Source organism: Bufo gargarizans, unplaced genomic scaffold (assembly GCF_014858855.1).
Source record: "Bufo gargarizans isolate SCDJY-AF-19 unplaced genomic scaffold, ASM1485885v1 fragScaff_scaffold_459_pilon:::fragment_2:::debris, whole genome shotgun sequence".
Lineage (NCBI taxonomy): Eukaryota > Metazoa > Chordata > Amphibia > Anura > Bufonidae > Bufo > Bufo gargarizans.
In genome coordinates this window covers 142,908-154,999 of record NW_025334120.1, presented here as the reverse complement: position 1 = coordinate 154,999, position 12,092 = coordinate 142,908, and the positions used below count along the sequence as shown (strand labels likewise).

At 46.6% G+C, this 12,092-nt stretch overlaps 1 protein-coding gene across 2 annotated transcripts in view; it reads right to left on the bottom strand.

Moving 5' to 3' along the window:
- The window catches only part of LOC122922544 (aromatic-L-amino-acid decarboxylase-like), a 287,546-nt gene that overhangs the window by 190,915 nt on the left and 84,539 nt on the right, over positions 1-12,092 (bottom strand). For both annotated transcript variants that reach the window (XM_044273181.1, XM_044273180.1), the window contains exon 6: positions 11,104-11,247. In XM_044273181.1, the coding sequence (XP_044129116.1) occupies positions 11,104-11,247 (144 nt within the window). The remainder of the gene's footprint in view (positions 1-11,103; positions 11,248-12,092) is intronic.

Sequence of the window (12,092 nt, the reverse complement as noted above, 5' to 3'; positions counted from 1 at the left end):
TCACCCAGCATGGGTATATGTAAAATGACACCCCAAAACACATTCCCCAACTTCTCCTGAGTACGGCGATACCACATGTGTGACACTTTTTTGCTGCCAAGGTGGGCAAAGGGGCACACATTCCAAAGTGCACCTTTCGGATTTCACCAGCCATTTTTTACAGATTTTGATTTCAAACTACTTCTCACACATTTGGGCCCCTAAATTGCCAGGGCAGTATAACTACCCCACAAGTGACCCCATTTTGGAAAGAAGACACCCCAAGGTATTCCATGAGGGGCATGGCGAGTTCCTCGAATTTTTTATTTTTTGTCGCAAGTTAGTGGAATATGAGAATTTGTAAGGAAAAAAATAAAAATAAAAAAAATCATCATTTTCCGCTAACTTGTGACAAAAAATAAAAAATTCTAGGAACTCGCAGTGCCCCTCATGGAATACCTTGGGATGTCTTCTTTCCAAAATGGGGTCATTTGTGGCGTAGTTATACTGCCCTGGCAATTTAGGGGCCCAAATGCGTGAGAAGTAGTGTGAAATCAAAATCTGTAAAAAATGGCCTGCGAAATCCGAAAGGTGCACTTTGGAATATGTGCCCCTTTGCCCACCTAGGCTGCAAAAAAGTGTCACACATCTGGTATCGCCGTACTCGGGAGAAGTTGGGGAATGTGTTTTGGGGTGTAATTTTACATATACCCATGCTGGGTGAGATAAATATCTTGGTCAAATGCCAACTTTGTATAAAAAAATGGGAAATGTTGTCTTTTGCCAAGATATTTCTCTCACCCAGCATGGGTATATGTAAAATGACACCCCAAAACACATTCCCCAACTTCTCCTGAGTACGGCGATACCAGATGTGTCACACTTTTTGGCAGCCTAGGTGGGCAAAGGGGCACACATTCCAAAGAGCACCTTTAGGATTTCACCAGCCATTTTTTACAGATTTTGATTGCAAACTACTTCTCACACATTTGGGCCCCTAAATTGCCAGGGCAGTATAACTACCCCACAAGTGACCCCATTTTGGAAAGAAGACACCCCAAGGTATTCCGTGAGGGGCACGGCGAGTTCCTAGAATTTTTTATTTTTTGTCGCAAGTTAGTGGAATATGAGACTTTGTAAGGAAAAAAATAAAAATAAAAAAATCATCATTTTCCGCTAACTTGTGACAAAAAATAAAAAATTCTAGGAACTCGCCGTGCCCCTCACGGAATACCTTGGGGTGTCTTCTTTCCAAAATGGGGTCACTTGTGGGGTAGTTATACTGCCCTGGCAATTTAGGGGACCATATGCGTGAGAAGTACCTTGCAATCAAAATGTGTAAAAAATGGCTGGTGAAATCCTAAAGGTGCTCTTTGGAATGTGTGCCCCTTTGCCCACCTTGGCTGCAAAAAAGTGTCACACATCTGGTATCGCCGTACTCAGGAGAAGTTGGGGAATGTGTTTTGGGGTGTCATTTTACATATACCCATGCTGGGTGAGAGAAATATCTTGGCAAAAGACAACATTTCCCATTTTTTTATACAAAGTTGGCATTTGACCAAGATATTTATCCCACCCAGCATGGGTATATGTAAAATGACACCCCAAAACACATTGCCCAACTTCTCCTGAGTACGGCGATACCACTTGTGTGACACTTTTTTGCAGCCTAGATGCGCAAAGGTGCCCAAATTCCTTTTAGGAGGGCATTTTTAGACATTTCGGTCCCAGACTTCTTCTCACGCTTTAGGGCCCCTAAAAAGCCAGGGCAGTATAAATACCCCACATGTGACCCCATTTTGGAAAGAAGACACCCCAAGGTATTCAATGAGGGGCATGGTGAGTTCATAGAAAAAAACATTTTTGGCATAAGTTAGCGGAAATTGATTTTATTTATTTTTTTCTCACAAAGTCTCAATTTCCGCTAACTTGGGTCAAAAATTTAAAACTTTCATGCCCCTCACGGAATACCTTGGGGTGTCTTCTTTCCAAAATGGGGTCAGTTGTGGGGTGTTTGTACTGCCCTGGCATTTGAGGGTCTCCGCAATCATTACATGTATGGCCAGCATTAGGAGTTTCTGCTATTCTCCTTATATTGAGCATACAGGTAATGAGATTTTTTTTTCCCGTTCAGCCTCTGGGCTGAAAGAAAAAAATGAACGGCACAGATTTCTTCATTCGCATCGATCAATGTGGATGAAAAAATCTCTGCCCAAAAAAAAAAGGAGGGGAAAGGCGTCTGCCAGGACATAGGAGCTCCGCCCAACATCCATACCCACTTAGCTCGTATGCCCTGGCAAACCCGATTTCTCCATTCACATCAATCGATGTGGATGAATAAATCATTGCCGGGATTTTTTATATTTTTTTTATATATACAAAGTGTTTGCCAAAGCATAGGAATGCCGCCTCCTCCTCAGCTCGTATGCCTCGGCAAACATATCTGTTACTGCAGAGGAGAAATCTCGTCTTGCAGCGCCGCATACACCGACTTTTGTGTAATCTGACAGCAGCGCAATGCTTCTGTCAGAATGCACATCAGTGCTGCAGCTGCTTGATCGCTTGGTCCACCTAGAAGGTAAAAAAAACAAAAAAAAAAAAAAAAACCAGGCCGCAACGCAATAAATTTATTAACATTAACTTTTATAAACTTTTGAAACAGAACAATAACTTTTTTGCTTACCGGTGATTTTTTTTTTTTTTTTTTTTTTTTTACCTTTATTGAACAAACCTCTCCTTCCCCATGGGACAATGTGCAAAGCGCAAATCGCCCAGAGATGCGGCGAAGTACATTATGCACTTTGTCCCAGGTGAAAGGAGAGGTTTGTGGCAGCTCTGTGTGAAAGGGCCCTAAGACCCCTGTGTGCCTGTCCTGTGTACGCAATCCCTATGCTAATAGTGTACCTGAGTGTGGAACTTGCGGAAACACTCCCCTATGCATAGGGCAGGCTGGTCAGGACAGTCAGGACAAAAAAAGGTGGTGTCACGCCTTATTCCACCCCTGCTACAGACACGACATCTTTTTCTTGTGGAACGTTGAGTTGGGGTACCAGGATAGACAGACGGGAAATGTCTGCCATGTAGCCGGCTCACTACATCAGGGCCTTGGGGCACGGACCCTCCTGGATACAGGATTTCCGAAATGATCTCTTCCTGGAATTTTAGGAAGGATCCTGTTCTCCCAGCCTTACTGTAGAGAACAAAACTATTGTACATCGCCAATTGGATCAAATAAACAGACACCTTCTTATACCAGCGTCTGGTTCTGCGGGAAACTAAATAGGGAGCCAACATCTGGTCATTGAAGTCCACCCCTCCCATGTGAAGGTTATAGTCGTGGACAGAGAGGGGTTTCACAATGACTCCAGTTGCCCGTTCAATTTGGACAGTCGTGTCTGCGTGAATGGTGGACAGAAGGTAAACGTCCCTCTTGTCCCTCCACTTCACCGCGAGCAGTTCTTGGTCACACAAGGCAGCCCTCTCCCCCCGTGCAAGTCGGGTACTAACGAGCCGTTGGGGGAAGCCCCGGCGACTAGGTCGCGCGGTGCCACAGCATTGAATTCCGACTAGATGTAAGTGCCGAAAGAGGGCCACGCTTGAGTAAAAATTGTCCACGTATAAGTGGTACCCCTTGTGGAGTAAGGGTGACACCAAGTCCCAGACAATCTTGCCACTGCTCCCCAGGTAGTCAGGACATCCGACCGGCTCCAGTTTTGAGTCTTTTCCCTCATAGACCCTAAAACGATATGTATAGCCTGTGGCCCTTTCACAGAGCTTATACAGTTTGACCCCATACCGGGCGCGCTTGCTGGGGATGTACTGTTTTATGCCAAGGCGCCCGGTAAAATGTACTAGGGACTCGTCTATGCAGATGTTTTGATTAGGGGTATACGCATCTGCAAATCTGGATGACAAATGGTCTATGAGGGGCCGAATTTTATGGAGCCGGTCATAAGCAGGGTGGCCTCTTGGATGACAGGTGCTATTGTCCGTAAAATGCATAAAGCACATGATGGCCTCAAAACGTGCCCTAGACATTGCAGCAGAGAACATGGGCATGAAATGTATTGGGTCTTTAGACCAATATGACCGCAATACATTTTTTTTAGTTAGACCCATGCTGAGGAGAAGGCCCAAAAAAAATTTAAACTCGGAAACAGTGACTGGTTTCCACCGGAAAGGCTGGGCATAGAAGCTTTCCGGATTGGCGGTAATAAACTGTGTGGCGTAGCGGTTGGTTTCTGCCACAACTAGGTCATAGAGATCCGCGGTGAAGAACAGCTCAAAAAACTGAAGGGCCGATCCTAAATGAGCCGTCTCCACGCGAACTCCAGACTGGGCGGTGAAAGGGGGCAATACGGGTGCGGCGGAATCAGGGGATTGCCAATTAGGATATGCCAGCACCTCTGGGAGACTAAGGGTTCTACGGGCCTGTGAACGCGGTGGCTGCGACGGGGGAGTTATTGCACGTGCCACCGTACCAGCTGGAACTGCCCTTCTGGTGCTCGCCACTTCACCAGGGAATACGGCAGTGCTGGTAGAAGGTCCAGGCTGTGCTGCGCTGCTGGTGTATGCCGCACCATAAACAAGATCAGCGCTAGCACCACTCTGCTGCAAATGAGGATCATCATGCAGGGTAGGCAGAACTCTTACATGGGATCGGGTACGTCTGGCCGTAGCAGGGACCTCTACCTCGTCATCCTCACTAGCCGTTAGAGTGCCACTGCTGTCTACAGGTTCATATTCTGAACCACTGGATTCAGTGGATGAGGCGTCCCCATCGCTTTCATCCATCACGGCCAGAATCCTGTAGGCCTCTTCAGCGGAATACCCCTTGTTTGACATTTTGGGTTCACTAAATTTAGGGGGTATTCCTCTGAGACTACCCAGGAAAAAGAGCAAACCTGCCTAGTAAAAGGGAGTGCTTGCGAAGTAAAGCTGCGATCGCTAATAAAGATCCAAAAAGCTCAAAAGTGATCTTTTATAGCGCCGCAGCGATTTTACGGTGTTTTTGCAGTGATCAGAAAAAAAAAATTCTGTCACTGCGGTGGGGCGGACTGAACGCAAGTGTGCGCACAAGATCAGGCCTGATTGGGCGAACACTGCGTTTTTTGTAGAACCTAAGGTGACCCTAATGTACTTATATAGATCTGATTGCGATCAGTATTGATCACTTACAGATACTATATAGTACTAGTGCTGATTAGCGACAGCGATGACGCTAATCAGCGACTAATCGGTGACTGCGGTGCGGTGCGGTGGGCGCTAAACTACCTAGCAAGTAGCTAACTACCTGGCAGGGGTGAGGGACCCTTACAGGGGGGGTGATCAATGACAGGGGGGTGGACAAGGGGGTGATCAGGGTGATCAGGGAGTCTAATATGGGTGATCAGGTGCTAAATAAGGGGTTAATAAATGACAGGGTAATATCTAATGTGTAGTGTGGTGTTTGGTGCTACTTACTGAGCTGCCTGTGTCCTCTGGTGGTCGATCCAAGCTAAAGGGACCACCAGAGGACCAGGCAGCAGTTATATCAGACGCTATTTTCAAAATAGCGTCTGACATAACCATTTCATTGGACGATTCAAAAATCTACAGCCTGCCAGCCAATGATCGCGGCCGGCAGGCTGCAGATGAACTTGTGCACTATGCGTTCCTGTGAACGCGCGCTCCTGTGTGCGCGCGTTCACAGGAAATCTCGGCTCACGCGAGATGACGCCAATCGGCGTTAGCGTAGCCTGGGAGCGCCGCAGAGATGACGCCTTTCGGCGTTAGAGTAGCGGTAAGTGGTTAAAATTTACTTTTTACTGAATCTCAATGTATATATATTTTCCAACCTAGTAGGGAATTACGTTGAGAACCATCACGACTGCCTTTTCTTTGACGGTACTTGGGTCAGATTTTTGCAAAGAAGGTAAAAATCACAGCCGATCCATGGCCTCAATATTCCGCTGTAACCATTTATTCCATCAGGGATGCCCCCAGGCAGCCCCATGGGTAATCACCCGATGTCCACCACCGGGTTAGGGAGTCTCTCCAGGACCCAGACTCAATAACCAGTGCTAGTCAGCCAGGTGATTGGGTCGTGCTAAAGAAACATCCAAGGACAAGACTAGAGGCGACATATACCGGGCCGTACCAGGTTCTACTTACAACACCAACCTCCCTCAAAGTCAAGGAACGTGACGGGTGGATCCACGCCAGCCATTGCAAGAAGCTACTGGACCACAAAGCTCAATAATCAGGTACCTCGTATTCCTTTATTCTTTCTGTCTAATGTACTTTGGAAAATGTTATGAGGAGTCACATCCGAATTTGTTATTCAGAATACATTTGCAGTTAGCAAAGACGGCAAATAGATCCAACTGCTGGGTGTGCTCCAAACCATCTCCGGGTCAGAGCCTCCCGGCCATGGTGGCAGTTCATGCCCTTTATAACATCAGGGTGGGCATGAGGAAAATCAACCCTTTAGGTAAATCTGTGAAGCGTCACCTATCCATAGAGTTCAACCATACATTCTTAGATGGACACTAGGCCACACATCAGGGTGAGGTTTCTGGCGGGGTGTCATTAAACTGTCCCAGGCCTTGGAGAGTGTTGCATTGCCTCTGTTGGAACTGCTGTTTGTTCCCCTAGTCTCCCCTCCTCGGTTGCCCAAGGAACTACATACTCTGCTGCCAGCGTTGTCACCTGGAAATTTTTGAAGCAATTTTTCCACAAGGCCCTTCTGGTATTGTACCATTTTGCCAGTCCTCTCCACCACAGGAATGATAGAGAAGTTCTCTTTGAAGCGGGGGTCGAGAAGGGTGAACAACCAATAAATCAGTGTTAGCCAAAATGCGTATAACGCGAGGGTCACGGGAAAGGAAGCATAACAAAGTCAGCCATGTGTGCCAGAGTCCCAACAGACAAGACTTTGCTGTCCTCATCAGGAGGATGACTCTCAATCTTCTCATCCTCTTTGGCCCATCCACGCTGAACAGATGGAATAAACTTGCTGTGGGTACTACCCTCTGTAGCAGAGGCAACCGTCTCCTGCTCCTCCTCCTCATCCAATTCGCACTGAGAAGACGAACTGAGGGTGGTCTGGCTATCAGCCTGTGTAATGTCTTTCCCCATTTCCACCTCTTGCACATTCAAACGTCCACCTTCATTGTGAGCAGCGAGCGTTTCAGCAGACACAGAAGTGGAATGGTTACGCTGATAATAGCGGCATCGCCGCTCACCATCTGTGTTGATTCCTCAAAGTTGCGTAAAACCTCACAGAGGTCAGACATCCTTGCCCACTCGTCGCTTGTGAAGAGCAGAAGCTGACTGAAAAGGCGACGACCATGTTGCAGCTGGTATTCCACTACTGCCCTCTGCTGCTCACAAAGCCTGGCCAACATGTGGAAAGTGGAGTTCCAGCGCGTGCTCACATCGCACAACAGTCGGTGAGCTGGCAATTGCAAGTGCTGCTGCAGCGTTGATAGACCGGCGGCAGTTGTCGATGACTTGCGGAAATGGGCACACACGTGACACACCTTCACAAGTAGCTCAGGCAAATTGGGGTATGTTTCGAGAAACCGCTGAACCACTAAGTTGAACATGTGGGCTAGGCATGGTACGTGTGTGAGCTTGCCGAGCTCCGAAGCCGCCACCAAGTTACGGCCATTATCAGACATAACCATGCCTGGTTGTAGGTTGAGTGGAGAGAGCCACAGCTCAGTCTTGTCTCTTATCCCCTGCCACAGCTCTGCAGCAGTGTGCCATTTGTCACCTAAGCAAATTAGTTTAAGTACGGCCTGTTGCCGGCTTGCCGCTTCCCCACTGCAGTGCTACACTGCTTCCGGCTACTGACTGATGGCTGACTGGTGCTGCAAGATGAGAATTCATAGGTGGAAGTGGAGGAGGAGAAGGGGGTGTTGCAGCCACAAGGTAGGTGGTGGTGGAAATCCTGATGGAAGTAGGGCCCGCAATCCTTGGTGTCGGTAGCACCTGTGCCATCCCAGGGTACGACTCGCTCCCAGCCTCCACAACGTTCACCCAGTGCACCGTTAAGGAAATGTAGCGTCCCTTGCCAAAAACACTTGGCCATGTGTCAGTCGTTAAGTGGACATTCCCAATAACTGCGTTGGTCAGGGCATGGGTGATGTTACAGGACACATGCTGGTGTAAGACGGCTGGGGACTAAGTAACGAGGGACGGCTGCCGCCATCAAGCAGCGGAAAGCCTCAGTGTCCACAAATGGCAACATTTCCAGGGACATCAATTTGGAAAGGTGCGCATTTTGTGCTATGACCTGTGGGTAGATGGCTGGGTATTTGCGTTTTCTTTCAAAGGCCTGGGGTATGGACATATGTATGCTGCGCTGGGACACAGAAGTGGATGTTCTAGCTGATGGTGCTTGTGAAGGTCCAGGTGCAGGGCGGGAGGCATCCAGGCCTGCATCTTGGACAGGGGATAGGCCAGCATGCAACACAGTGGAAGATGAGGCAGTGGTGTGACCCGCAGACACCGATTGTGGACCCAGGTGTTCGGCCCACCTATTAGGGTGCTTTGATGCCATGTGGTGGATCATGCTGGTGAGGTTGCCAGTGTTCATGCCCCTGCTCATTTTGGTACGCCACAGGTTGCAAATGACAATTCTTTTATCGTCTGCACTTTCCTCAAAAAAGCGCCAGACTGCGGAACACCTACCACTTGGCAAGGGAGATCGCCGCAAGGGGGTGCTCCGGGGAACAGTTGCGGGCCCATTTGGTGTGGTCCGCCTTCTCCCTTTTGTCACCCCACTGCCTCTTCCGATGCTGCAGATCCCTCCCCCTCTGTACTGCTGTCCTCGCTCGGCTTGCCACCTTCCCAGGTTGGGTCAGTGATATCGTCCACCACCTCCTCTTCCACTTCCTCACTCTGGTCATCCTCCTGACTTGTTGACGTAACAACAACCTCACTTATTGACAACAGTGTCTCATCCTCATCAACCTCGTGAAACACTAATTTCCGTTCCCCACTGTCATTTTCTTGTAACTGTGGATGCTCAAAAGTTTGGGCATCAGTGCACACAATCTCCTCATGTCCCTCTTCAAGCGGGCTTAGCGAGAGGCCCAAATCAAGGAATGGCGATAAAAAAAGGTCCTCGGAATATCCAAGTGTTGGATCACTTGTTTGGCAAGACTCTCCATGGAGGGAGGGAGGAGGATCAGGGTGAAGATTCTGTTGACCAGACTCTTGGCTACTGAGACTGGACTTTGTGAAAGACAGGGTGGTGCTTAACTGACTGAAAGCATTATCTGCTGCAATCCAACCGACCAACTGGTCGCATTGGTCTGACTTCGAGAGTGGTGTCCTGCGCTCCCCTGCAAACTGTGGGACATGAAGCTAGGTATCATGGATGAGTGTGTTTCTTTGGCTGTGGCAGCAGGCACAGTTTCACCATGCCCAGGGCCATGGCCTTTGTGTGCACCATCAGCATCACAGCCACTTCCCGTCCCTTACTGCTCGCCTTCTGCATATTAAATGGTATATATGCTTGCAAGTATGCCACACGTACAGTATAGCAGGTTTTGTAAGTGTATGCGCAAATAAATTAAACTGAATGTCACCGATATTTAGGATGTGCAAATGTTATACAGGAGATGTAGCGCAGGTAATGTCACTGCTGTCACCAACAGCTAACGTTATACAGGAGAGCTACTACAGGTAATGGCGCTGCTGTCACCAGTGGCTAAGAAAAAAATTACAGTGAATGTCACACATATTTGGGATGCAGAAACATTATACAGGAGATGTAGTGCAGGTAATGTCACTGTCCGCAGAGGACAGTCTATGTAAAAAGTACACTGGATATCACAGCTATTTTTAGTATGCGCACGCGTTAAACAGGAGATGTAGTGCAGATAATGAAGTCTGCAGCGGCCAAACAATTGCAAGCTATTTAGTGCAGGTTGCGCTTTTGCGCTAAAAATATATATACCGCTGCCAGATACAACAAAAGTCTTTAAAAGGACTTTTGGGTCTCTAACACCAAACCTGCCTAACAAAAAAATATATATATTAATTCCCTACATTATCTGTCCCTTCTACAGCACAGCTCTCCTTGACTAAGACTGAGCTGAACCATGTGTCATCGGGTGCCTTATAGCACCCAATGACGCGTTCTGGCCAGCCAATCACTGTAATGCCAGTAACCAACATGGCTACGACATTACAGTGAGTGGCAGTACTTACCCGCACATTTATTGGCTGCGTAGCAGCTAACGTGCAGGGAGGAGACTCGAGCATCGTGCTCGAGCGCATTCAGCCGAACACAGCGATGTGCTGCGCATCGCGATGGTCAGGCAACACTAATTACTACTAATTTGGAGCAGTAGAGCAAACGTAATTGTCCCTGATTGAGGGCATCTTTAACAATGGGAAAGTTATAACATACAGTATGCATGTGACTTTGGGGAACACAACGGTCTTGAAGATCCTTGCTTTGTCTTAACATTAATTTATGAATCATCTCCTTGTTTAAGTGACTATTTTTACTAGTCTGTGTGTGGCTTTATTTCCAATCGTAATTTGACTAGTTATGCAATGAGTGGCCCTTCGAGATAAAATAAAAAATAAAAAATCTTTAGAATTTAGATATTTCAAGTTCTTTAATTAGCCACATTAAATTTAAGGAAGAAATTGATCTTCTGACATACATATATGAAAGTAGTTCACATAAAGCTATTCAAAGGGCTTGGGGTGCTCCGTTATCCTAAAATCCCTTTCCATATGCGATTCAGCACAGGGCAAAGGAGAACATCAGAGCGCGAAATGGGGGTGAAAATGGGGATACGTCTGGGTTTGGCTGTGAACCCGGACAACCCCTTTAAATGTGAGCATGAAATAATAATGATATAATCAAAATTAGTGTATACTATGTTTAATGTTATTTTAGTGAACATTTATTAGTAGTTAGTACGGTATATAGCCAGCTGTATAAATATGGCATGTCCAATACAAATAAAAATAAGTAAAAGCTTATGTACCTGGCCATAAGTATGTGGACAGCCAGAATTCAAATCCATATGTGAACTAAATGTTTTATAAACCTGTGCATAGTTCTATTAATTTATTATGTAACTTTATGATGGGAATAAGAAATTTACTTACAAACACTGGTACACGACCTTCTGCCTTGTCTTCCTCTAAAGCTTTCTTGAGAGCCTCTCCACGAGCTGTGAAGTTCTCATCTGATGGAATCTTCTTCATTCTCACCCCACTAATTAGTCCAGCCCTTTCCACAGATGAATGAGCCTGCAGTGAAACAGACGGATTTAAAATTTCAAATGTTTAAAGAAACAGGTTCTGTCAATACTAAAACATGATTTGATCCTTGCTTATCGGGACCTCCATAATCACTAGAACTTGTATCAAGTGAACCTTTAAGTCATCATACATGCGTGTTTTCCATCTGGATGCATTTCATTTTGTGAACGGACAGCATCCAGACTGAATCCTGACCCATTCATTTCTACAGGCATGTGTACATGAGCGCTGTGTTTCACCGATCAGCTTTGTGTTCAAGAAAAATCTCAAGATTTTCTATATTGTCAGTTTTTCATGCAGCCCTTGCCCTTTAGAAATCAATTGGGCTGCGTGGAAGATGGAAGGCATCCAGATGCAATTCATTTTTCACTAATGGCTGCCAGGAGATACTGAATTGTTATTCTTCAGGTTTTTTTTCATGCACATGAAAAACTGATGTAAAATGGATGCAATCCTAATGGAAAAGGCTAAAGCACTGAACTCAATCTCAGACAAAACTTTCACATGTGCGTTTTCTGCTGGATCCGTCAGGGGGATCAGCAAAAACGCATCTGGTCAATAATACAACCGTCTGCATCCGTTCAGAATGGATCTGGTTGTATTATCTCCAAAATGAACAAGACGGATCCAGCACAAAAACTATTGCAAGTCAATGGGTGCGGATACGTTAATTTTTCGTGCCTAAAAAATGGATCCGGCACCATTGACTTAGGGTCCATTCACACGTCAGCAACAGTTTTGCAGTCCGCAAAAAACATGGACACTGGCCATGTGTGTTTCGCATTTTTCAGACCGCACATGTTCTATTTTATTGCGGGGCCGCGGAACGGTGT